Genomic DNA, 26,517 nt, shown 5'->3' with positions numbered 1-26,517 from the left:
TTTGGCACAGTCTTTTGCACTGTTCAGAGGCGATTCTTTTCATGGCATCTTGGTTTCTGAACCTTTAGCACACACCCATGCCAGGTTTCCACATTTTTTCCCACGACCGGATGAACGGGAAACTTTGCAATTAGCGCTCTCGACTTTTTCCTCGTAGACACGCAGAGCTGGTCTACGGGCGGTCACGTAGCGAGAGGCGTGTGACTGTGTCAGCTGGCATATATACCAGGGCTGTAGCTGGGGATGGGACTTGTGAGATGGTTGGGGCTGTGGGGCAGCTGAGAGGAGCTTTTCCTCTGTCGTGCCGTGCCTGCCGCTCTGCCTGCTCTCTGCCTCCTCCACCGACGAGGATCACCCGCCAGGCCCCTCGCTTGTGCCTGGTTACACATCCATGGAACAGGAGGGAAGCGCTCGCACCGCATCCGTGACAGAAAAACCGTGTTAGTAGCAAGAGTCGGTTCCGGGTGGGTTTTGCTCAGTGTGCAGGGCACGCAACTTCAGTCTCTCGGTCTTTCAAAACAGAAATCTGCGATCTATCACAAGTCTCATATGAAGAAGTCACGAATCCCATTTTTGAATTCACATAGCCTTTGTTTGGATGCAGTTTATCAAAATGAAGGTGACAGAGGAAAAGAAGACTGGTCAGGTGTTACTCTTGCAAATAATGGAATAACCTGCGTAATGGACTTCCACTGTGCGCTAGAACATCTGTTTGCTCATATCCTCGTACAACCTCGGTGGCGTCTTCGGTAAGCCCCTAGCAAGCAATGTTTAACAACTTTGTTGCCAACTCGTGCCTCCTCCTTGTAAGCACCATTTTGCTGCCAAGTTGAACCGACTGGTGAGGACGACCACATACGCTCCGGTCGGTGGGAAAGCCACGGCCTGCGCCCACATCCAAGTCCACAGGGGCTGCCAACACGGTTAGCGGCTAGTTCTGTGAGTTATATTCCTTACTGGCTCTCCGGTGTCTGCGTGCGGACCCCGGCGCAGGCCGCTTGTCCTCTCTGCCCTGAGATTCCTCAATTCCCAGTAATAAAGGTAATTCTGAAGCATCCAACCTGTTGAATACCCCGCCTGCGGAAGGCGCACAGCTTATTTAACACGGCCGCCTTTTACTTAAACCTCTCCTCCCCTCAGAACACCAAAGGCTCTCAATTACCTTCCCTAAGAGTGCCACCAAGTGACCGCCCGGAGGAGGAGGCCGCCGCCCTGTCCCGTCCCCGCTTGCGCACAGCCCTGCGGAGACCTGCGCTGGCTGTGCTGAGGGAACGGCTCCGGCTCCGGTCCCGGTGGGGAGCACCATGCTGGCCACCCGGTAAGGCTGCCCGGTCCCCGCACCGCTTAGCCCGCGGCCTGACGAGGGAGGAGGAGGAGGTAGCGGTTCCCCCGCGGCACGGCGGGGGTGAGGCAGGGCCCTAGGCCGCCGCCGCCCTAACCCGGGGAGGGGGGGTGCCGCGCCCTCTCCCGTGAAGGGGCTGGAGGGATGTGTGTGCGCTCGGTGCGTGGGTTGGCGGGACGCCGGCAGGGCGCGGCGGCCGAAAACCGACAGGGCGGCTTCGAGCGATGGCGGCCGGCCTCCTCAGCCCCGGCCCGTCTGCGTGGGGAGCGGCCGGCACCGCGGCCGGCGCCTCAGGCGGGAAGCGGGCTCGGCCAGAGCCTGAGGGGGGACGGGCGGCGTTGGGCGGGAAGGGGTTTGCTGGCGGGGCCGGGGGAGGCGAGTCCGGCAGCTGCAGGAGTCGGGGGGAGTTTTCACCGTTGCTGTTCGTGTCCTCCCTCTGCTGGCTTCTGAGGGCTCTTTTTTTTTTTTTTTTTTTTTTGTGTGTGTGCGCGTTCCTTTTTACTCTCTTAAGCAGTACTGGTGTGTCTGCAGACAGAGGAAGCTTGTGTGTACGTGATAGGCATGTATAGATACATACATGAGAGAGAGATATATATAGAGAGATGAGTACATGGCCCTCCTTTTCCGCTGGTGCCTGAGGACTTGCCTCCCTTTCTTTTTTGAGGTGAAAGCCCAGCCTCAGCTGAAGAAAACTAAGGGACAGGCAACCCGCGTTCCTTGTCAGGGTAACGCCATGAACTATCACGAGGGGTTTTACTCCTGCTGGCCCTCTGTGTATTTTTGTGTTACCGCAGTTTTGCTCGCCCGGAGGAGTCGCGCTGGCTACTACCTGGTAGAACACTTACTGAATTGTGGGGTGGATTACGTTCTCTGAAGGGTTTCGTAGTTGTCCCTTCTTGCCAAACAGCTAAGACGATTCTATCCTGCACTTTAGGCTTGTTCTGAGTTGCAGCAGTACTAAGCCGTGGAGGAGGAGACCGGTCTTAGCTGAATGGGACTGTGTGGGAGGCTTTGTGATATCCTTCTTGGGACGTTCCACCTTCCCCTGCTATGCACACCAGCCAAGTGCAGGAGAAGTGTGTGCACAGGGTCATGGGTGATTTCCTAGATGCACACGAACCCTGTCTGTGTTAGGATGCCTGCAGGGTAGAAGTTGGTGTTCGGTCCAAGCTGGTTGTCCCAGGGCACCTGAATAGTCAGTGAAGAGAACAGTTGCGGCCAGCGAATCATTCTTCCTTCCTGTTTTCAGATAAGGACAGGTATCAGCTGGAATTTCAGCTGGCTTGAACTGTTGTACTGACTTTATCTGGTTCTAAAAATCAGGCTAAGAATAAGGAGTGGGGTTTCTGAAGTAATTGGCGCCATTCCAAAAATAAATCCTAAATTATTTTCATGGCGTTAGTTTTAATGACACTGAATTCTTCCACTCTGCCTATAGGTTGTGCACCATGAGGAAGCTTCCTTCTGTTCTGGCTAGGAAACTCAATTCTGGGACCAGTGGCTCCCCAGTGCTTCCTGACATGTCTGAAGGTAAAGTCATTGGCTGTACATAGGAAGATTTAGCAATGTTGCTAAGGAGTTTATTCTTTCAGGTGGTGGCCCTTCATGTGTTAATATGGTTTGGATAATGGGCGTGCCCTTGACTGTTAGCTCCTAGTGTAAGTGTTTAAGAAGTAGCAGAAAATCACTTCATGTGTTTGGAGATTAATGACAACAATTATGCATAATCGTTGAAGTTGCAGATTTTGGCTCGTCTGCTTCTTCAGTCTTGGAAGAGCATGTGACTCTTCTGGAGGGACAACTGCTTCTCAAGTTGGCTCTCGATAGAAAGTCAGTGTAGTACAGACAGGTACTATGACGACTAGAGAGAATGGCCAAGAAATGGAGAAACTGAGTGGAAATAATGTCTTACAGAACTTTTAATGTGTCAATACCGTTAATTTCGTAAACTTAGACAAATCTTTTAATCAGATCAGCAGGATTGCCTCGTGAAAACGCTCTTGTCAATAGAGCTTTGTGTTGAAAGATTGGTTTAGCACTCTAATAGTAATAAACCATAATGTTCCTGTTTTAGAAGCTTTTAAAAAAGTTTTCTTGCATTCTAATCCCATGTACTGAGAAAAGGGGAGGAGGAAAAAGGCTGGAGCCAGGCACAAATAATTCCTTTATGGAGTTCTGCTTGTTTCTGAGGTCATCATTTCCCCTTTGTTCTCTAAACAGAAACCACAGGTTATCCAGTAAAAGAGAAAATGGAGGGTTATTTGTTGTTAGAGAACTTTTTTTCATTATTGTTAATAAATAGTAATGTGGGAGGTTAAAGGAGAGAAGCAAGGATACACAACATTGAATACTTGCAAATATTACCCTGCTCTTTTATTTGGATATTTGATAATGATATCACCTAGAAGGCCAGTAAAAATAGTGAAGCAGTGAGGCCATCCTGGCCTTGCCTCTGATTTGTTTCCAAGGAATACTAGTATTTTTTGGACTATAATAACTGTAAATATTTGGCATTCTGTTCCAAAATTGTAACATTGAAATAATGTTATACAAACTTTTGCTGACATGTAAACTAGTTTCCTTTAATCTGGTATCCATGCTTTCACAAAACACCAAAAACTTATTCTGACTAGCTTTTCACATGCTTACGCCCAACTTTGGGTCCCAGTTGTGAATTCCCTCACTTCTTCCATGGTTCTCCTAAAGGCTACACGAAGCAGGACTTTGGAAATTTCCTCTGAGATAACTCTCATCCCACTTCATGAAAAATGCTCCAGATATTCTTTCCAAAGTTAATAGTGTTTGTCAACAGTATATGGTAGCACCAAGTTTGAAAAACTGATTGGAATTACACTGCAAGCAAATACTACACAGAGCCAGTAGACAAAGGAACTGGAAAGCGGGCTTTGAAGGAAAGAACAAACTCGGTTGAAAACACAAAGATACTGACTGTAAATCAGGCAAGGACATGTTGCCTACAGTTGCTTACTAAAATCAAGGAACATGTGTGTAAGTGGAACTCAAGCAGGTAGAATAATCAGATAATTCCTTACTAGATGTAATTTGCAGTGTTTCTTTTAATTGTTAATCTAACCTGTGTTTTCCACTCCACAGGACACTTACCCATTCATGTGAATAATGGTGTGTTGTGGTAATCTGTACATATTTTAATATTTGCTATAACACTAAAGTTACTCAGCTACTGCTTTTCCTTACTTTAGCGTTCATGAAAAATGAAATGCTATTATTCTTCTCTGTCGACTTGCTTAAAGCCTCTTTGCCTTCAGTGAATGTCTCTGGTCTTATTTGTGGCGATATTGTTATACTAGATCTCTGTCAGCACACTGTGTTTTTGGTGGTGTGCTGGATAACACGTTTATTAGAGGCTTGTGGGATACAAAATCTCTTACACAGCAACTCCTGCAGTACTTAGCTTCAGTTTAGACATCTGAATCTGCATCTTTCACTGAATTCCAGACCAAGCTCTGTAGCAAAACTGGTGGCAAAATACATCGTAGCGGTCTACCTGAACCTGGATACAGCCTGGGGAGGCACCAGCACAATGGGGCATGGATCTTACTGGCAGGGATGAATGCGGTGATCTTGTCCAGCTGCCCTTGTGTCCTTTGTCACAGCACAGTGCAAATGAACTCAGACCCCGCTGCTCTGGCATTAATGATCCACCGGTCACAGTTTAGGAGATACTGTGAAATACACAACATGATAACGATGGATAAACCCCATTTGCTGTAATTGTTTTGCATATTTAAGACACTTGCCAAATAAGAGAAAGAGTTTATGGATTTTTATGCTTAATTACTTACTTAAATTTGTGTTGTAAGATAACTAATATCTAGAAGAGCAATAAGTCTTCGGGGGGTGCGGTGGGTGGGAGGAGAAAAACTATGTACTTAGGAGCCTGTAAAATGGACTAGATTTAGCTTGGTAACATTTTTGAAACACTTTTACACTTTGTCCATTTTACTGTTAGAATAAAAATTATGTGGTCTCAGCCTGGCAGATGTTTACTTGTATGCCTAAAATTGAAATCAGAAGTATTAAATGGAATTAACAGTGTGTATCCATGTTTGCAGGTTTGGACCGAAGATTTTTTTCAGGGCTTTTTACCTCTTTAGAGTTGAAAAGGAAGATGAACTTAGTTTAAACAAAGAGAAAGTGCTGTTTATTCCCCCTCCATCCCAGCACAGTCTGCACACTGTTGGAAAATTGAGGTTTTGTGTTCTAGAAGCTGTAACAGTGTTTCTGCTAACACTGTACTGATCCAATGCATGCTATGGCAGCTTCCCAGGTGGAGTATGAGTAACAGGAAAGTAGTACCTATTCTGTAAACAAGCCTCCTGCTTCTTAAGAAAAAAAGAATCAAACCTCCCCACCTTCCAAAAAAAGTCAACTCAAGATTTTCAGTCAGTTCCTTTCATTGAAGATTTTTTTGTTCTTAGAATTAGTGGTGGAACTCTTCTGATTTCAAAACATGTTTTTAGCCTAACTTCCTAAAGAAATGAGGCCTAAACAATCTATTTTGTCTTTGTCTGCCTATCTTCTCGTCCCCCTCTTCTTCCAGAACCTTTTGTTGCTTGATGTCAGCCAAAATAGACAAGCACAAATCTCGAAGAGAAACGTGTTTCCACAAGCTTTGTGAAAACTGGCTTTCAGATCAGAGCTTCGTTAGGGTGCCAGAGCTAGTGTTGGGGTCAGCCACGGACCATGGTGTTTGCTGGCAGTTGGTGAGTGACTGGGATCTATGTGCTGGCTGGCTGGCAGTCAGCCCCTTGCCTTCCTCTGGGCTAACCACAGCTCATGCTGGCACCTGTCTAGAGGGCAGGCAAAACAGAAGCAGGCTGGGAGTGTAGGGGTGGGAGCAGGGGGTGTTGCAGGGGAAGGAGCAAGAGAGGGGAGTTTAGGGGTATTGAAGTGGTGGTGGTGTGGGGACTTGGGCAGGAAAGCAGCAGAAACTGAAGTGGCTGTATGGGGCGGAGGGGGCAGAGCCGGGTGGATCTGGCTGGAGAGGGGTATGTGATTTAAATACCTAGGAAATCAGGCTCTGCTTGCTCCACAGTTCACAGGACAGCTTGCTGATCACTGTGAATACTCTGACCAGGCATTTAGCTTGAAAAGTGCCAAGCCTGATGATGTCTAATAACCTAAAAGTATAAAGGATCAGCTCGTGAGTCACCAGCAGCCCTCTTCCTGTTTCACCATGAAATTTTGGCTTTTTTTTGGTAGCCCCTCCTTGATGTGTCCATAACTATTTTGTCCTAATACATGAACCCTCTTGTATAGAAATCTTTGTAAATAAGCCATGAATCCATACTATACAATTCTCAACTTCTTTTCTGAGCTTGGGAATTGTTGCTGCTTGTTTTCAGGTTTTTCCAAATAGCATACATTCACCTGCCTAACAGTGGTGGAGTAGTGTGATAGATTTGATGGGACCTTAGCACACTTAACAGCCTCATCCGAGGAAAGAGTAGAAAAACTGCTTATGCAGAACTAGTATTAACTCAGTGCAAACAGTGCCGGAATCAATTTTACAGGCCTGTCTTCAGTGTCTTAATACTGTGTTCTTTGACACTGCTAGAAATCTAGGCTATGAAACCCTGCAGGCAATAGCCTGTCTGCTGACATTACCTGCCTTCATGGGTGGGATTATTTAAATAGTACTCTCCTCATTCCCTGTCTCCCAGCTGCACTGTTCCTTTTTATGTTCTTTTATGACTTTCTGATTTCTGTTATCTCCACAGTTTGTTTGTGTTTAGGCTGAAATATTTTCACATCAAAATTCCTCAATCTGATCTTGATCCGCTGTCTCCTTCAGCTGTTAATTAGCACTGCAGGTGTTTGATTGCATTAACAAACACACTTTGTTGGCTATACACAATAAGCTCATGTTACTCAACCCATTATTGTAATATGCCTACTAACAGCATCAGTGTATTTGGCCAGACTTTTGTTTCTGGGCTGCCATTTGCATGAATTTGCTTAATTTTCCTGTTCTGGGATGACGATTTTGCCTTTTAGCACCAGGCAGCCTCACGTTCATCACTTGCAGAACTAAGCTTGATTTGCTTTGATTTTTTTTTTTTTTTTTTCAGTGCGGAGCAGATTGAGGGATATAGTAGGAGCATCTACCAACTGGAGGTACAGTGTACATTAAATGTATTTTACTCTATTTGTTAAAGCCAGGTAGAGCTCAGTGTTGTGGTAGTGGAAGTTAGCAATGTTAGCTTGCTGACTGAGGAAGAAAAAGGATCCAGCTAAAAAGTAATGCAAACAAGGTTTCTGAATTGTTGCTTTGTGGATCACAAACTTCTGACATTCCTCTGGCAGAGGATCTTTAGCACTGAAGGAACAAAATATGTGATCTTGATACTTATAAGATTCTCCAATTAACTTTGAATCTGATGGAAGTTTAAGAGCTGTAGAGTCTGGCTGGAAATGTTATGTTGCTGTTACCTCTTGAGTTATCTGCTGGTGGATTACCCACATGGTGGATTTATCTTGCACTGGATTCAGAGGCAATTGAGCTGGTTCAGCATGAAGCAGACCGCATTACAAATGGCCTGGCAGCACCCATGTCACTTTGGAAAATTGTCAACTTGGGATTGGGCGTCTCCTTAGTCAGCAGCATCTCGGGCATTTCTTTTCCCTGCCATAACTTAATTTTAGATTAATTTACATATCGTTTAAGTCATTGATGTTTTGGCTTTATTCAGGTTACCTTCCTCCCTGTCCATTACGCTGAATAAGCCAGAATCGACTGTAATCCTCTACTGTTAACAGTTCTGAAAAAGACAGTATAGCAGTCTGGGGGAATTAGGTATTGCAGTTTGGTTGGTCCCATATTTATTGTATTGATTATTAATTTTCTTATGGCTGTGTTTGTTGAGCTCTTCTTTCACACTTTGTGCATTGATACGGAAATGAAGAGAGCCTTGCCTGGGTGGAGTGTCTGATATGTCCAGGCCTTTCGACTAGGTTTATCTAAACAGGATTATAGGCATGCTAAAGAAAATGCCTGAATCAGGGAAGCTGATTTTTGCTTAGTATCTAAGCATGAGGGGGCTTGAAATTTTCAGTAGGTCAGCTGAAAAGGGCTCTAGAAGTTGATTTTTAAAAAAGCCTTTCCTGCAGCCCTGAATGGCTGGGGAGTAACCACACCATATGGAAATACCATCTGAGGATTGAGATTTTAGAGGGCTCTGGTCAAATCTGTTCTTCTATCCATTTCTTTTCCCACACTGGAATGAGAGCAGATTGATGCCAAGATCACCACAGCAGTGTTTTTCTTAGATAGGTACATTTCTTGTGCTGTACAAAATGCAGCAGAAATGGTTTGCAGAGTACTGTATGGTTTGACTACCACGAAGAAGTAAAGCTGGGGAGCCCATAGCTGGGAGTGCTTGAGGATGGCAGGTTTAATACGGGGAGGTTTGGAGGACATGGATGATGTAGCCTTTGAGATCCCACTTTTAAAATGGAGTGACAAAGAGTTGATACATTTGGAGACTGAACAGCCAGTGCGTTGAGTTAGGCCACAGAATGACTAAAGAGGACAAACCTAAGAGAACAGCTTGATAGAGGTCCCGAAATGGGAACTATGGAAGGACTGATGCACATACATCTGGATTGCTGGGATTGAGGAGAGATGCATGTTGGAGGAATGCCTTCGGCCATTAATTTTGCTAAAAGGAAACTTTGGTTCATGATTTATCTTGTAAAGGCCAGTGGCATTTTGTATTAGAAAGAAATATCTTGCTTATATATTTATTCTGGTTTTGTACTTAAATTGCAATTAAAACTACTAATCTGTACATTGGTACTTATAGCCTAGATAGAGTTGTGGCCATTTCAGAAATAAATAATGTCATTTCTCAGAATGTTTAGGGCAGGTTTTAGTTATTACTTAGATGACATATTGTTACTGTATGACTGGTACTGCAGTGTGTAACAGTATTTTTCTGTTGAAAAATGTTACTGCCTTGAGCCCAATACTTCTGTATATTGAAGAGTACATTCTGAAGCTGAAGTCAAGAAGAGTTCTGCTGCTGACCTCAGAGGAGCCAGGATGGTACTCGTGAAAACAGAATATAGTTCAATTTTTATTGTTTGGTTTCTCTGTGTTTGTAGACAAATTTCTGATTTACTCTCTGATTAATTTCTCTTAAACCTTTCACTGAAAGACCTTGGAAACAAATCTTTTAAAAAGCATAAAGGTGCATCATCTTGGACATTGCATCTTTCCTTAGTCATCTAGTATATTCTATTTCTATGTAGTGGTATAACTTCAAACATTAACCTTCTGGAGTAGGTTGTTACCTTTCTATTTTCTCTGAACTCCTCAGTAGTCATGTTGCCCAAATGAGGTAAACCATATTTCATATTTAAAACAAATAAACAAAACTAGCTGAAATTTTCTGCTAGACTTTTACTCTCTTTGATCATGGATTATTCATATTTCCCCCAAAATTATTAAAACAGAAAAGAGGGAATATAAATATGTTTGAAGTGTGGCTGCTTTGTACCTGCCTCTCCTCTTCCAAAAATAAAACTCAAGCAAAAAAAGTCTTTGTCTTAAATGGCTAATACCCAGAATTCATCCAAAGTCAAAACTTAAGATAAATTTTCTTTTTGGTGAAAAGGTTCTTTCTGTTGTTTTCTTTCAGTTTTTTTTTTTTTTTTTTAAATTGCTTTTGTTAAACATAATGGCACTCAGATCTCGGCAATGCAGCATGCACAACTGAATGAATGGCACATATCCACAAGTTTAAAATTAAGTTTGGTTACATAGCATTTTATGCCTTCTCTTGCTCTATGAAATGGATTCATAGTTTTGCATCCTCCTTGGCTTTATACTGGAACTGTTGCATGTTCAACCCCTAGGTTTTTAATGCTTTGTTGTTGATTCTAGGGATGTTATGAAATACTTGCTTTATTCAGTCAGGATGCACTTTTAAGGGGAGGGAACTTTGGAGGAACAGGTAAGAGAGAGTGTTGGGCAAGATTGTTATATCTCATAGATACCTGTGCAAGGAATCAATTTGGTAGATTGGGAAGAAGCGACAGTAAGTTGGCCCTTACTCCCTTGTGAGAGTTGCAACCCCTCTGACTTGGTGGTGCTGGAAAGGCAGCTCTGAAAGGGTAGTGCTCCCTTTTCTGTATTGTTTCTTTCTATGACTTTCCTCTATAGTTGTAAGACAACTGAGTAGGAGGAGAGAGAAATAGATTAATTTTCCCTTTCTTTTAGCTTGCTGATCAAGTGTATGCAGTGTGAACTGATGCTTATAAAGGGAGAACTCACCTGTGTAGACAGCAAGTCTTAGCAGATGAGTTCTCTTTGTTGTTAGTACTAACCAACACTGTACATCTGTTTTACTTCTTGGGAGAGGTCGTAAGTTGACAGTCCTTTAAAATTGTCAGTGTAGGAAGAGTTGTGATACAGTAGCTATGGAAGACATGAATATGCACAAAACCTCATAGGTTAAATTATGTCTGATTTGTTCTTTTCAAAGTGAACCATTTTGGTAGCATTCAGAATTAGATACATTTTGTTAATCTCGTTAGTGCAAAGTATGTGCTTGCCAGTTGTACACAAAACTATTTAAAAGTTTTCTGCGGTAGACTTGCTTAGCATATCTCATTATGTGCATTTCACTTTCTTCTCAAGGCACGCTTACTGTGTCTTGCTATTTTTACTACTTTTTTGTTTTTGTTTTGATAATCTTCAACATGACATCTTTTAGCTAGGGTTGCAGTTGTGTTGTCGTACTCCGGACGGAGTGTTTTTTTTTTCTTACCAGGGATCATGTGCAAGCAATGCAAGAAAGAAAAGCTCTTCATACTTTACTGGCAAAACGGCAGGAAGATCTCCCTCCTAGGAGAATGAAGGATAGCTACTTGGAAGTTATTCTACCTCTAGGAAGTCAACCTGAAATAAGAGAAAAGTACCTGAATGTACACAACAGTGTAAGGTAACAAAGCAACCATGTTACACATACAGGAAAGTGTTAACTTTTATTTACTATGTATGTAGGTATTTAATTGTCAAAAAACGTGTCTTACAGGTTTGGAAGGATACTTGAAGATCTTGACAGTTTAGGAGGTATGTATCTATGCTCTTGTAAAGAATGCACAAGTAATGCAGACAAAGTGAGTTTGAGTACTGTTGAGCACTGCTTGGTATGATACAGTATACCTCAAGGAGGAAATCACATCAATGCACTATCTCAAAGGGGAAGGAAAAAAAAAAGAAAAGATACTGATGCTGAAAGAGAAGGAAGGATGATAAAGAACAGATGGAAGCAAAATTACTCGGCTTCAGCTTCTTGCTTGTGCCAATTTTGTAGAGGACCAACTACAAGGATAATTTACTGAGAAATGATCCTAGATTATGAATCTGCATTGAGTCTTAAATCAGAGAAAATTTGCAGAGCACACTATTTAAAATTAAAACATATGATTTTTCTCTTAAAAACCTCCCAAACCACCAACAACAGAAAACCCAACAGATAGTGAGGTGCAAACATTTTAATCTTCCCTTTGGGGAGAAGAGAGTATAATCTGGAAAGAACAGAATGTATCCACTGAGAACAAATGAAAAACACTCAGTATAAATTCTTGGTTTCTGTTTCCAAATTGATGTTAAGGGAGAAAACAACTCGGTTGTTTCATGAGTTAGCTTTCTTAATTTATTTTCTCATTTTCATTTATTCATGGTCTTTAAAAGTTCAAGATCTTTGACTTTTGTTTTGCAGCTAAAATAAGCACTAGGTTGTTAATATAACTTGGAGATACTTTTCTCTTAAAATGACACCAGGTGACTTCCTTCTTCATTAAAGTTCTGTAGCTGGTTGGGAGCATTTTGGTGGAGGTTTTTGACAAAGAATAAGTGCTTATTAAGGGAAAGTTCTGAATGGAACAGGTATTTTTGGCAGGAAAGAAAGACCTTCTGTGGGTCCAGATGGGCAAAATTGAGGAAGACAGAGAAACAAGTGAATGCATGTCACCTATCTAGCAAGGATAGACAAAATAGCTAGATGATTTATATTTCGTTCTGTGATATAGAAGATACTGGCTTCAGTACCTGTCCTGAATTAGAAAAGGAGACTTGAAACTATTGGCTACCCTCCATTGGTAGATGAGATGAGCCAGTTTTTCATTCTGTGCTTTGCCTATTTTCTCTGGAAATCTGTGAAGATCTTAGTTTTTTCTTGTTGCAGCACAGAATGCCTTTGCCTTGTTTGTAGTCATACTGGGCTTCAGTCAGTTCCACTGGTGGTGTATCGTTTTGGGTTAATCAAGATTCTGTACCAATGACACAATATTCAGGATGGTGGTCAGCAGTTTTTACAGGAAAATCTGCTGTTTCATCTCCCCCCTGGTATATTCTGTGATCTCAGCAGATGTACTGCATAAAGGTCTGATTGACTTCTAGCTTTTTGTCTTTGGCAATAGGATTCTGATAAATCCCATTTGTGTTGATGGCATGATAGGCACAACAGTTTTTAGAATTGTGACTTCAGTAATTTTAGGGAAAAAAAATCTTGGATTACCTGGAGGGACAGAGATCTCCCTTTATCTCATTAAGTGCAAAGACATACTTTCAATTTTGGAAGTCTGTGTTGCGTGAAAATCACATAAGTACTAGAAAAAAAAAAGTTCTTCGCAGCCTTGTATTACTGTAAGGAGTCTGTTTACTTGGATGTGCTCTTATGAGCAGAGCTAATTAATTTAAATAGTGGTTTGGCTAGTAGTAATTACAGTGTGATAAATACCTCTGACTATGCTTTCATGCCTGTAAGGCACAGTTTTTCTAATCTGCATCTCTTTAAAGGAATCAGTATTTGAAAGTAAGTCCTCAGATAGCTTGTATCCTTGGATAACCTGCATGAAATCAAAATAGAAGGCAGGAAGGATCTGTGAGAGTGGGCTGCAGGGGTAGAGGGAAGAGATTACATGGGACTGGAAGTGGAGTGATGGGTTGATTTAAAGCACTCAGTTATATTTCTCTTTGTAGTAGGTAAATATGCATATAACTGAGACAGCTGCTGAATCACTGTTTTCTTTATAGCAGTCCTGTGAGTTACATACACAAAAATGTGGAAGTCATGTGCACTCCTACAGTATGATACTTTAGTTTGTGTTTTGTAGGTACTTCTTACACTTCACAAAGGTGGGTTTGATCTGCTCCACTGAAGTTTTTGTTAAAGAGCTGACTCCATTTTTGGTCTCTCCATAGTTCTTATTTGCTACACTCACACCAAGCAGGAAACGCAGCCAAGGTCTCCCTTATCAATAGTTACAGCTCTGGTGGATAAAATCAGTAAGTGGCAATTTGGTCAATAGAAACAGTTTCATCTGTTTGTCTTACTCTTTCAGAAGCTACTGCCTTCCTATAGTTGTTACTGAGGATAACTTCTTTGCTGTTTAGTTCACTTCGTCTTGTTTTGGCTTTGAACTCTGAGTACTCTGGCTTTTGTTGAAAGGAGGAGGGAAGAGCGTTTTGTAGATGCTTTTCACCATTTCATATTTCCCTTCCCTTCAAAATACAACTTTCATGCTTCCTGCACTTCTGTGTTTGGTTTTATTTTGGCACGTGAGTTTCTTAGCTTCATTCTTGAACAGTGTTCTGGTGGAGCTGGACCTTGCTTGTGTCACCTGTTCTGTTGAACATCTCTGTGGGTCTGCCATCCATCTGCCACCTGTGTGCCTACTTCTTCCTCGTGTTCTGGCTTTAGAAGTCTGATAAGGCAGAAACTGCTGGCTAGCAGTGTGGTCCCTTGCAACAACTGTCATTTCTGGGTTGTCTTTGCATGTACTGCCACTTGCAGAACACGAAAAGGTCTTGGAGAATCCAGTCTTTCTAATATTAGATGTGAGGGATCTGTCTCCAGTAACCTCTAATGTTTGTCTTGTAGATTTGTGCAAGAAGATTATATATCCAGACTGTGACATCAAATTCACAGGCAATGTTTCTTGGGTTGGGAGGACGTCCATGGAAGTGAAGATGCACATGCTGCAGGTTAGTTCCTGTGACTCCTCTCCATCCTATGACAGGCTTGAGGTGCTTCAGGGGGAATTCTGGATGATGGGGTTAGCAATCTAAATTATATTTTCTAGAATAACTGTTTTTGAAGGGCTTGAGACAGCCCTAGTGTTTCAAGACCAAGTTGACTTCCCATAGTCTAGGTGCACCAAGATACTCTGTTGCTCATCTTTCTAGACATGCATTTTTCTTAACCAGCTTTTTGTAATTAAACTTCAACACAGTACTCCTACAGAAAAAATAGGTGGCTGTGTTCTGCATGTTCTTAAATAAGTTTCTCCCTCCTTTTGAAAAACCTTTATTTTCCTTATACCTTTGCATTTTATAGAGTTGTAAATTTCAATGTTGGTATTCAGATTCAGTATTAAATTGTATCTCTTGTGTTCATTGTCTCTACTGTGTAGCATAATTTTTTGTAATAAATTATTAAATACTGAATAATAGAAAATAAATGAAGGGTGTAACTAGGCTACACTGTGCAGGAAGCAAAAGCAATATTAATAATTAAATTAAAAAATCTTTAACATTTCTATTGAATATTTACTGTCAGTTGATTAGTTAACTGAAACATTAATTCAGGTAGTTATTTAGAATAACAAAAATATGCAATGAACACTTAAGTGGTATTAGTGGCTATAATTCAGATAAGGAGACCAACTGAATAAAAAAAATATTTACCTGTTTAAGTGTCTGATGTAGAAGATAATGTTACACCTTTATTGTCTGAACTCCTCACAGTGCTGGCATTAATGGCAATTTAGTATTGACAAAAAAATGTTTTGGCATTTCTTGGAATAAAGGGTAAGTGGGTCCTTTTACAATGCCTGTGTTGATTTTCTCCCCTCCCAGCTCAAAGTAGTAGTTAGTAAGCATTCCCTGCTTAATGTTTACATTGCAGAATTCCTGAAACTAGAGTTTTAATTTGTGTTATTTCCTTCTCTGCGACCTATTGTGAGAGATCTTGGAAGGAATGACAGAACGTGAAAGTAAACAACATTAACAGTGTGATGGCATAGTTGATGTCAACTGAATAGCTTGCTAAGCACATTTACAATTTTAGAGTTTAAAAATATAATTGTTTCCTTTCTCTCTTAGCTGCATGGTGGTGATTACAGCCCAGTGTTAGATGCAACCTTTGTCATGGTGGCCCGGGATCCAGAGAATAAACGGTAATTTGTAGGACAGGAAAATAATTTTCAGACTCCTACTGGGGTCCTACTGTGAAAACAGTAAACATGGCAGCTTGCTATATATGTGTAGAAGCCATATCATGTAGGTGATAAATAAATCACATAGTCGATCTTTTCTGGTGGCACGTGTTACTTTTCTGCGGCAAGCTTCAGAGCAATGATCTCAGCAGTCAGATGATACCAGGAATTGCTGTTAAGTCTTGGGATCTGACCCTTTTCTTTAACAAATTTCCCCTGTGTTTGAATGACTGGCCTGATGAACACAGAAGTGAATGAGCCTGCCGGAAACCCACCCGCATTCCAGTAGTTGTTAGAATGAATTGCCTTCTTGCCATAAAACCAGAAAAGATTGAGTTTCAATGGTTAAATAGTCTTTGAGTGAATAATGCCATTAATTCCCTAATAGGCACATGATAGGTGTCATCAGAATAATTCAGCCTAAAAATTGCTTATGTAAATAACATGCAACTGATAAGTATTCCCACAGAACTTAAAAAAACCAAACCACCCAACTTTCTTATTTTTCTGATTTTACTCTCTCTGTAATTCCTTAGTCATTACACTAACAAGCTTCTCAGTTTCAGTTTTGGTTTATGACTCCAGCACCAGAAAAATCAATTGTATTTCTTACCTCTTTCTTCTATAGCCTGCAACAGTAATGAACCATTTTCTGTTTCTAACTAGTTTAAATAATTGCCTGTATTTAATGAAGAGGGATATGTTTAATAAAGGGGTTTTGCTTGACATAATTATTTAGTCCTGATAATGTTAGAAGTAGTTACTAGGTTGGTTTCCTTCAGATTTATGAGATTATTTTTTTTTTTTAGAACCCATTAACATACTATACATTTAAAAAAATATGTTTATGTTTCTCATTTTAAGGACTTATTTTGCAAAAGAATTACATCAAATCTGATGTAATTATACACCAGCAGATTGACTGAGAACGAGCCTACTATGGACTTGTGCAGATAGATACAAACTTCAGTGGCTGTTCTTCAAGCAGCTGGCCACAAGCCAGCTGTGTTTTGGAAGCATTCTGTCCATATAAGGAGGGTACTTACTCTATGTGAGGTAAAAACCTTTCAGAGAGGTACAGGGTATGTTAGGTTGGTTATAGTGCCACAGAAACACGGTTGTGTGGCTTTTGGACCATAGCAAACTTGCATCTCAGAAGCTTGGGGCTTGGACAGGAGAGCTTACGTAGATACGTCCTGAGCTGAGGAGGGGGAGAATGAGCTCTGTGATGGAGAAGGAGCTGGTGTGTCTCCAAAATCCAGAGGTGTAGCAAACCAGGACAGAGCAGTTTGTTCCAAGCAAAAAGATCCTCTCTGCATGCCTCTTGTCACCAGCCCAAGTAAAGGCTTGGGGTAGAGGGGAACTGTTCAGCACATATTTGTGCATGTGTATGTATATATATATATACACACACATATATTGTTCTGAGCATTTGTATAGATGTTGAAAATAGAAAAATAATAATTAGAAATTATGGGGAAGAATGGCTCTTGAAAATAAGCATTTGCCTTTCCTTGTGAAAAGAAATAATTATGTTAAAGTTATTTGTGCAGTAAAATAAACATACAAATTTGAGCTTGAGGGAGCCTCATCTTCTTTGATAAGTGGTACATGTGGTAAACAGCTTTTGGCTGTTGATAAGGCTGTCGTGGGAACATGTAGATTATAAGAACACTTGCTAGCTATGGCACTGTGCTCTTTCTATTCCAGGAGGAATGATACCATTCAAGTTTTGTGTATCTGTTTCAGACTATACTAGATCATCACATCTTCATTTGCTGAGTTTCTAGATAGCTTTCTCCTTGAATAATCATCATTATAATTTATGGGTACAGTTTTAGCTCTTTAAGAAGCATAGATGCATCACTTACTCTTTCTTAATTATACTAGTTAGTGGTTGGATCACTTAACTGCCCCTTCAGAGTTAAAGCTAAAGTGATATTCTGTTGGCAGCTGCACATTATGAAATAATGTATTTATTTCTGTGATGTAACCCAAAGTATGTCTTTTCATCGTGTACTGTGCATGTAAGCAAAAATGGAAGACTGTTATAATGTATTTACAGGACAAATTCTTGTAAAGTTTGTAACTTAAAAAAAAATTCCTGTCTGTAGGCCAGCATTTGTTAATCCACTCATTCCTGAGACCCCTGAGGAAGAAGAAATCTTCAAGCAAGGGGAATGTACGTCATATTTCCTGGTAGTATGCACATGCCTCAGGTTCAACTTAATAGCTGGAAGGAAGTAAACTTCAGAAGTTATGCTACTTAGAAATGCTCCTAATTTGTTTAAAACCAGATTTTCATGCTGTCTTGTGTGTGTCAGTAGTGTAAGAGAGTTTAAAAGCCTACTATCACATTCTTGGAAACTCTGGCTAAACTGACAGACAAGGGCACTCTTGATGTGATCTGCACCCTTCCTAGACCCCTCTGTTTCCAGGGTGCTCGCTCTGCTTCAGATCTGAGTGCAGCACAGGCTTTACTAATGCTCTGGCTGATTGATTGCCTCCATGGTGGGTCGGCTAGGTGCATCACAGCTCCTTACCTGTCTGGGTGCCCATGTTCCTTTTGGAAAGAAACTTGGAAAAAGAAAGGGGGAGAGCAGGGGAAGGAGTGTCTAGCTCCCTCTTCTTTTGTTTCAAGCTGGAATTTTAAAGCAGAGAATTAGAGAAACATTAAGGACTGAATAAACTGAACAGAAGACCTTTTAAGCTAAATTTCAATCATTATGGCCTATGGTAATGAGTTCTGTCATAAATTTACATTCTTGTACCATTGGCAAAACCTGAAGAAGATGTTTGTTCTGTAGGGTTTCTTGTTTGATATGTTTTTCTCTACTTTGAGGGGAGTACTTAAGCTTTCTTCTGTAGGAGTGGTGGATGGGTATCATAGTCTATGTATAAAAGGTCTTCATCACATTGGTGAGGTAACAGTGAACTTCTGCCTTATTTTTTCTTTGGTGCAGTCAATTCTAAAAGCCAAATTTCTATTTGAATCTATGGGACTGTGAAGTTACAGCTTTTAACTTACAGGGGGAAAAAGAAAAAAGAAGAGAGTCAGCTGATTCCAGTTAAAATCTTCAAAGCCAAGCCAAATGTTTGTTGTTTTTTTTTTTTCTTTGAACTGTAATAATTTTTTTTTTTAAATGTTTAGTGAACAAGCTGAAGAGGATTGATTTCAGCACTGCTTCCTTACTGAAAATGGCTCCCACTGCAGAAGAAAGAAACATTGTTCATGACATATTCCTTAATACATTGGACACAAGGCAAGAAGGGGAGAGGTGGAGGAGAACTGAGGTCTTATGAAGGAGAAAAGTAATGTGCCTTTTGAGTGGGTGCTTGTAAGAGGGTAGTCTGGAATAAACGCACGCATTTTGTTTTCCCATTTCACCACTTAAATTCTGTGGCATTTTATTTGGAACACAGGTACAAACTTTAATCTGATGTCTGCATCTCTTAAAAGAGTCTTCTGTTGTTAAAGAGTGTTAGAAAGTGACAGTGTAAGCACAAAGAGCTTCTGAGCAAGCTGTTAGGAAAAATCTTGAGGAAAAAGATTAATGATGTTTAACCAAATAAGGGAATGGAATGGTTTTGCAGCTGTGTGACTTGCACAATCTAAGAGTTTTCTGCCATGATATCTAGGCAAAAAACTGAGGGCAGGAACTGGCCATATTTTGACCAGGTAACCTTGCAATGTGTTTTAAATATACCTGACAACATTATTTGAGGGGGACTGTTGTTGGTGTACTTCTCTTGTACGTGAGATTTGTATGAAATCGTCCAGTGCCAGTGGTGATAGAACAATGCCTAATGACATCAGTGCAATGTTGTATTTGTGGATAATTTATAATTTCTTTAACTGACTAACATTATTAAATTGTTATTTTCAAAGCTGTTTACCAAAGTGAGACATGCTTTCCCTTAAAATTAGCAGATGTATTTTGTACACATTCTGTCTGGATTTGAAAACCTCAAACTGTCTGCTTGTTTGATGTTAAATTACTCTGTTAGCTCATTGTGTGCTTTTAATTCGTATTATGACTTAAAAAACAGAGTAAGGCTTTTCTGAGTGTTTTCTGAGTGTTTTTTTTTTTCTAAGTGTGTGTTTTGTGGTTCTGATTCATCTTTTCTTTCATGTACCTTTCTCGAGCTTGTTCATTCACATAAGCTTGAACTTTAGCAGAAGTTTTTGAAAGATCAGGAGTGTAGGCTTACTACAGTAAGAAATCAAAGTATCATTTTAGATAAGTCTTCAAGGTCAGTTGGAACAGCTTTTAGTGATAGTGTATCTGGTTTTGGGGAAGGTTTTTTGGTGTTTTTTAAATATTTTTTTTTATTTAGTGTGTGTCTGCATTTGCTATTTGTGCATTTTTGACTTGCTGAATTCTGCTAATGTGGGCTATAAAGTTTATTGTCTCTTCCAAAGGACAGTAAGTTTCCGGAGTCGTAAATTACCACCCAATTCAGTGTGGATGGAAGATGCAAAGCTAAAAGGCCTACAGATTTGCCATCCTCAGGTATTTTGAAAAATATTAATGAATTACAGAAATGGTTACTTACGAACTGTCTTCTAAGACTAGTCAGTCCATTATTTCATTTCAGTTCTGCAGTCCTTGCAATGTATTTAGATTTTAGTTTCTTTTGCCTCTTTTCTATTATCTATATATCACTGCGAAATAGAATATTTTTAATTACTTTGTTTTTTCACCAGATTTCATTTTGCGTAAAGAAATTCCTTTGCAAAGTATTTAAGTTGGGCTTCTGGTTGCTGACACAATTTTGAGTTTTTACCTTAGGTTGTCAAATGAGTTGGATAAGCTCCTATTAAGTAAAGTTTCCTCAGCCATTTGGACTTTTGCATATATATTTCAGTAGTGCTTTTTATACATTCAGATGCTGGGAGTTCTGTTAAATACTGTGAACTGAAGTACAGACTTCAACACAATGCTTTGAAAAGAATATATGTAATATAGCAGTTTGATTTTTGTTTCTACACACAGGAACGGAACATCTTCAATAGGATCTTTGGGGGTTTTCTCATGAGAAAGGCATTTGAACTAGGATGGGCAACTGCTTGCAGCTATGGGTGAGTTGTAGACCTGCAATATTTATATAATCCAGAGCACTGTGCACATATACATAGGTCGGGAAGCCAAGCTAACCAACCTAATGACAATCTGAGTAGAAGAGATGGAGGTGTCTAGTAGAATCTCGCACTATTAGTGTACACCACTGTTTCTCTTGGAGCATCTGTTTGTATTTACGAAGAGATTTGCCTCTTGCTCCTTGGAGCTTGGTCTTTAAGCATTACATGTCAAGGTAGAAAATACATCCTTTTTCTGTTTTCTTTTATCTTGCCAAGCTGTTGAGATTGACTTTATGGAGATACATTTTTGTGGTGGGTTGACCCTGGCTGGACACCAGGTGCCCACCAAAGCTGCTCTATCACTCCCCTCCTCAGCTGGACAGGGGAGAGAAAATAGAATGAAAAGCTTGTGGGTCGAGATAAGGGAGAGATCACTCACCAATTACCGTCATAGGCAAACCAGACTTGACTTGGGGAAATTAGTTTTGTTTATTACCAATCAAATCGGAGTAGGATAAGGAGAAATAAAACCTAACTCTTAAAAACACCTTTCCCCCACCCCTCCCTTCTTCCCAGGCTCAACTCCACTCTGAATTTTCTCTACCTCCTCCCCCCCAGCAGCACAGGGGGATGGGGAATGGAGGTTGGGGTCAGTTCATCACACCTTGACTCTGCTGCTCCTTCCTCCTCAGGGACAGGACTCCTCACTCTTCCCTTGCTCTGGCATGGGGTCCCTCCCATGGGAGACAGTCCTCCACGAATTTCTCCAATGTGGGTCCTTCCCACGGGCTGCAGTTCTTCACGAGCTGCTCCAGCGTGGGTCCCTTCCCCGGGCTGCAGTCCTTCAGGCACAGACTGCTCCAGCGTGGGTTCCCCATGGGGTGACAAGTCCTGCCACCAAACCTGCTCCAGCATGGGCTTCCCATGGAATCACGGCCATCTTCGGGCATCCCCCTGCTCCGGCATGGGGTCCTCTCTCCCTGGGCTGCAGGTGGAGATCTGCTCCCCCGTGGACCTCCCTGGGCTGCAGGGGTACAGCCTGCCTCACCATGGTCTTCCCCAGGGGGTGCAGGGGAATATCTGCTCTGGTGCCTGGAGCACCTCCTCCCCTCCTTCTTCACCCAGCTTGAGGTCTGCAGGGCTGTTTCTCTCACATGTTCTCACTCCTCTCTCTGGCTGCAGTTGCCCAGCAGTCTTTTTCCCCTTCCTAAATCTGTTATCCCAGAAGCACTACCACTATTGCTGGTGGGCTTGGCCTTGGCCAGCAGTGGGTCTGTGTTGGAGCTGGCTGGCATTGGCTCTGTTGGACATGGAGGAAGCTTCTAGCAGCTTCTCACAGAAGCCACCCCTGTAGCCCCCCCTGCCACCAAAACCTTGCCACACAAGCTTGATACAGTTTTCTAACAATATAAAATAGACATCATATCACATAAATACTACATCTTTTCCTTCTGTACACAAGAGGAATAGTTTCTGAACTTCTTCCTGTAACTGTGCTTAGAAAGTGTGACTGAGGTCATCCCCCAGCAAAGTTCTGTGCATAAATTTAGTGGAGCATGTATAGCCTGATAGAAAGTGAAGTGTTTTATGTCAGTGCTTGGAAAAAAGAGGCCTAAGCAATGATGGCATGAAGATTGCCTAGCAAGTGTAAGTTGTAAGATATAATAAGATGCAATAATGTATCCTTAGAGAGTGTGTATTTTTATGCATGTGAGAGGTTTCCTCTAGTTATTTTTGTCTTGGGTGATGACATAATTCTTCAGCACTTCCTGTGGCCTGTGTTTAAGAGAGAGATCTGTTTTCTAGTAACCCTTCATTAAAATGCTGACAATGAAATATTTTAAACTTCTCCAAACACTCTTATTTTTCTTGAGAAGAAATTTCTCTTTTTCTTGCTCAGGAGTTCCAGACCTTTTATTGTATCCGTTGACGATATCATGTTTCAGAGGCCAGTTGAGGTTGGGTCCTTATTACTGCTTTCTGCACAGGTAGGAATTGATTTCTTTTTAAAAAGGATTAAAACTTACCTTTGCTGTAGTCACTGTTAATCACTGCTAATGAACAGTGCATTATGAGGGTGTGTGACTTTTCTTGTTAAACAGTGCAATGAAGTCTGTTACAGTTTTTCAGCACTATTACGAGCTATAACTCTTATCTTAACCTGTAGGTCTGTTACACAGAAAAAAACTACATCCAGGTTCGAGTACACAGTGAGGTTTATGATGCAGATACCAGGGAGCACCAGACAACCAATATCTTCCATTTTACATTTATATCAGAAAACGAGGTCCCACGGGTCATCCCCAAAACTTATGGAGGCAAGTATCCAATTAATGCATTGTCATCGTAACTCTGTAGACAAGACAGCTTGCTTTCTGTTGGAACATTTGTCATTTTAGTAAGTGAACTATTGGCATTTGAATAATTTAACAGGATTTCATGGCAAAGCACATTTATGCTTTGATGACAGTGTGGATTGCGTCTTCATCTTCCCATTCTGTGTGGTTGCTGTAGTACTAAGTTACTAATGTCGTTCTCTCTTTTCTCCACTTTATTTCAGAGTCCATGTTGTATTTAGATGGAAAGCGACACTTTGCTGCCATCATGAAAGACATCTGACACACGTTGAACACTGCATCAGCAGTGTAGCAGCATGCTGTCTTGGAAGGAGTTGGCACCAGAGATGGCTGACAGACAGGTGCTTACAATACTAAAAAAACCCAGCCCAGAACAAAACACCAAACCCCACAACAAAAAAAAACTTTCAAGTGCTATTTATGTATTTGCATATATTTGGATTTTTATTCTCTGCTACTAGGATTTGTTGAAATCTACTTTTACACGCTGATGCTAGGAAAAAAGGCTGAAAAGATGCAATCTTAAGCATTAGATAGCTTCTCTTTGCTTTGAGATATCTCATTACAACCTTTGCTGTCTTGTCACCATCTACCTTCTTTCCCTTGGTAGCTCTCCTTTGTGTTTCCCTGATAAGGGATAGAAGTTCTATCAGAAAAATGTGTGCAATAAGTAGATACACACAGATGAAGCCATTTGACCTACATTCTTGTGAAATTAGGCTTAGGGTCATCTTTTTTTTTTTAACAAGGACAGATGCATCTGTGCAGCACCATAAGCTCAGAAGTTACTAGTGTGTGCACAATGTAAAGCAGGTGTTTCCCATCAGCTGGGATTTTACAAGGTGGTTGCAGCTTCTGTTTTGGATGGTTTCATGTTCCCATGGGAGGAAACTGATTTTTGCAATGAAATGAGGTGGCCAGATGGTCTCTTCTGGCATTCTGTTTGTGTACAGCCAGTCCTTGCCAGCCTCTTCTAACTTTTTTTTTTTATATATAACCGTAAGCGAGTTTCTTAATGAATTATTTCTCATGGCCTGTAGAGTAGAGATCTGATTGGTGAGATTGGGTGGGACTGGGAAATGGCACTGTAGAACAGAACATTTTGGTTTGTTAGGGATTGGGAGCAGAAAAGGTAAAATGCTGCTAAAATGGTAATGGTTATGTTTGGTGCTGGAGTTAGGGGTCCAGACAATCTGTGTTGAGCAGCTCCCAAATCAGCTGCTGAATGGTCGGAGGATTTTTATCCCACTGAGGGGTGGTACAGCTGGAGGACAGCCTCCTCAGCTGGATTATTTGTCTGGTTCCTTGGTAGACAGTAATGAAATGCGAGTATTGCACATCTTTAAAGGTTGTCAAGTTTACCTGTGAAGGACAGAGTAATTCCCCCCCACAGAAGGGACACCATGGTGGCCATAACTATGGCATATAAGTAACAGGAAGAAAGTACTTGATACTGAAGTGCTTCTGATGTAGTGGAAAAAGTTTTAATAATCTCCAATATCTGGCAGATAAAGCCCAACATCCTGAAATTAGGAAGGTGAGTGGATGGGAGGCATCAACTTTTAGCAGTGAGGATGGTTAGTCATAAGCACAAAATGGGACCTCTGATACCTTCAGATCAAGACTGATATCCTGTCTGATCAAGACACCCAAAGAGGAGTAATGGTAGGTTAAATGGATTGAATATGTCTTATAATACATGAGAATAGACTCTGGCTTCCCTGCTAGGTTTAAAATCTTTTGAAATCAGGAAGCAGCGAGTAGAAATTATGTGAATCAGCACAGATGCACAAAACAAGTTGATAAAATAAAGCAACATGTTGCAGTTTTATTTCTGAGTAAGAAAGTTTCAGAAATTCACAACTAGGACCAGCTTCCTTTGGTGCTAGGATAGAATGAAGTTCATGGCTCCTAACAGCTGACTGCTATTCACGTGAGGAGAGTAAGCATTGTAATAACCAGCATGTTATACATCAGCCTTGCCTTTCTAAGATTTGGCTGCCTTTATTTGTAAGTTAGATAGCTTTCCAGTGGAGGCACAGGGGTGTTGCCTGTTACAGTCTTTAATGGTTATGACACTGTGGATATATATTGTATTTTCTGGTTTTCTCCTTTTTAAAACTCTTTGGAAGCTAAATATACTTGACTGACACACAAATAAAGAACTGAAACTCTATCCCAGCTTCTTCCCCCCTTGCTGCGTGGATCACTGTTGGCTGTTAAAAAATCAGTAGGAAGGCAGAAGTGGAGGGATCTAGCTCAGAACTATGTATTACTCCTGACTATCTGCAGGTTTTTATCATTGACCTAGTGGTCCTACCTGGGTCGCTTTTGTATAACGCTTGTAAGTTAAGGGAATACCAAGTTCTTCCTCTACTGCCTTTTCAGCTGTATTTAAAGATGAATTTATCATAATTTCTAAATTCAGCCTTTGGGAAGGGATTGGAGAGGAGAAAAAGAGGTAATAGAATAGGGAGCAAGGCATGACATCAGAACAGTGCAGGGCACAGTGAAGAAAATGAATTCCGCAAATGACCATGCTTAGAAGAATTAGTGTGTTTTCAAAGTTCATGATAACTTAATCACATACCACAATCACACTAGTTATAGAAATGTATGTACAGTCATACAGAATGTGTGTGTGTATAAATATATACACATATGTAAAAATAAAATATATATAGTAGTAAACAAACACAGAATATGTGCTGATATATTTTTTACTGCGAGAAGGTAACTCCAGGTTGTCACCCTCTCTGATAACAGGCTAAATGTATCTTTGTTCAAGGGTATTATTTATGTACATCTCCGTATACTTTTGTGTGTGAGATAAAATTGTTGTCGGATCTCACATTCAGAATTAAAATATTTTAACATAGTAATTAATGTTGAGTTTATGTTGCAACTTAATGACCAACCCAGCACTGCTATAAGTGACTAACCATTACCACGCAAGCCTAAAGGTATTGGTAGAAAATCTTTTTATTTATGGTGAACCTATCTATGTAATTGGCTGTGGCTCTGTAGTGGGAAGTAGATGTTTCTGTGCCCATCGCGTCTTGGAATACAGCGAGGAGGAGGAGGAAGTCTGCGGTAGCGGGATTGCCTCCCCTAACCCTCTAACTTAATGGTGTTACAAAAGGAGATTTCTGTGGGACTGGCTGAGCTCAGTGCCTAGAAAAGCGCTTTGTTTTAAATATTTTTATTTTTCTGTGGCTTTAAAAAAATATGTAATTAAAATTACTTACTCAAACTTACTGTAACAGCTTCCCGTAGCCCTTCTTCAAATACACGTGATTCCTTTGCAGCCACATCGTGGTATACAGCATTATGGGAAGAAGCTTGCTGGAGCTGGTGCAGCATGGGCCACTGAGTGAGGGTTTAGTTCAGAAACCCACTCTAAACTTACTGCATGCTTAACTTGTTTTACTGCACATTCAGTCCAGCCTTTGTCTGCTGACAGA

The 26,517-nt window shown here is 40.9% G+C and overlaps 1 protein-coding gene across 5 annotated transcripts; it reads left to right on the top strand.

Moving 5' to 3' along the window:
• Positions 1–1,173: 1,173 nt before the first annotated feature.
• ACOT9 (acyl-CoA thioesterase 9) lies at positions 1,174–26,310 on the top strand. 5 transcript variants are annotated; one of them, XM_069784838.1, is made up of 16 exons: positions 1,174–1,318; positions 2,781–2,872; positions 4,457–4,483; positions 7,456–7,501; positions 11,161–11,331; positions 11,425–11,462; positions 13,599–13,682; positions 14,278–14,381; positions 15,501–15,574; positions 17,728–17,795; positions 18,765–18,876; positions 20,037–20,127; positions 20,611–20,696; positions 22,597–22,684; positions 22,864–23,014; positions 23,257–26,310. In XM_069784838.1, exons 1-16 carry the CDS (start codon positions 1,305–1,307, stop codon positions 23,313–23,315), a joined length of 1,305 nt encoding a protein of 434 aa, XP_069640939.1. In that variant the 5' UTR covers positions 1,174–1,304; the 3' UTR covers positions 23,316–26,310. The 5 variants fall into 5 exon arrangements, with proteins under 5 accessions (XP_069640939.1, XP_069640940.1, XP_009923427.1 ...); XM_069784839.1 differs by lacking the exon at positions 4,457–4,483; XM_069784840.1 differs by lacking the exons at positions 1,174–1,318; positions 4,457–4,483 and adding an exon at positions 5,925–6,087 and having other exon boundaries at positions 2,786–2,872.
• Positions 26,311–26,517: the final 207 nt, after the last annotated feature.

Source organism: Haliaeetus albicilla, chromosome 6 (assembly GCF_947461875.1).
Source record: "Haliaeetus albicilla chromosome 6, bHalAlb1.1, whole genome shotgun sequence".
NCBI classification, from domain to species: domain Eukaryota; kingdom Metazoa; phylum Chordata; class Aves; order Accipitriformes; family Accipitridae; genus Haliaeetus; species Haliaeetus albicilla.
Note: the sequence above shows the minus strand (reverse complement) of the source record. Positions and strands in the feature narration are given on the sequence as shown.

Bases quoted from the DNA above. Each gene is read 5' to 3' on its own strand.
- ACOT9 (XM_069784838.1), top strand. The intron at 15,575-17,727 runs GTAATTTGTAGG...TCCTGTCTGTAG, and splicing joins CGGGATCCAGAGAATAAACG to GCCAGCATTTGTTAATCCAC. The intron at 18,877-20,036 runs GCAAGAAGGGGA...TCTCTTCCAAAG, and splicing joins CTTAATACATTGGACACAAG to GACAGTAAGTTTCCGGAGTC.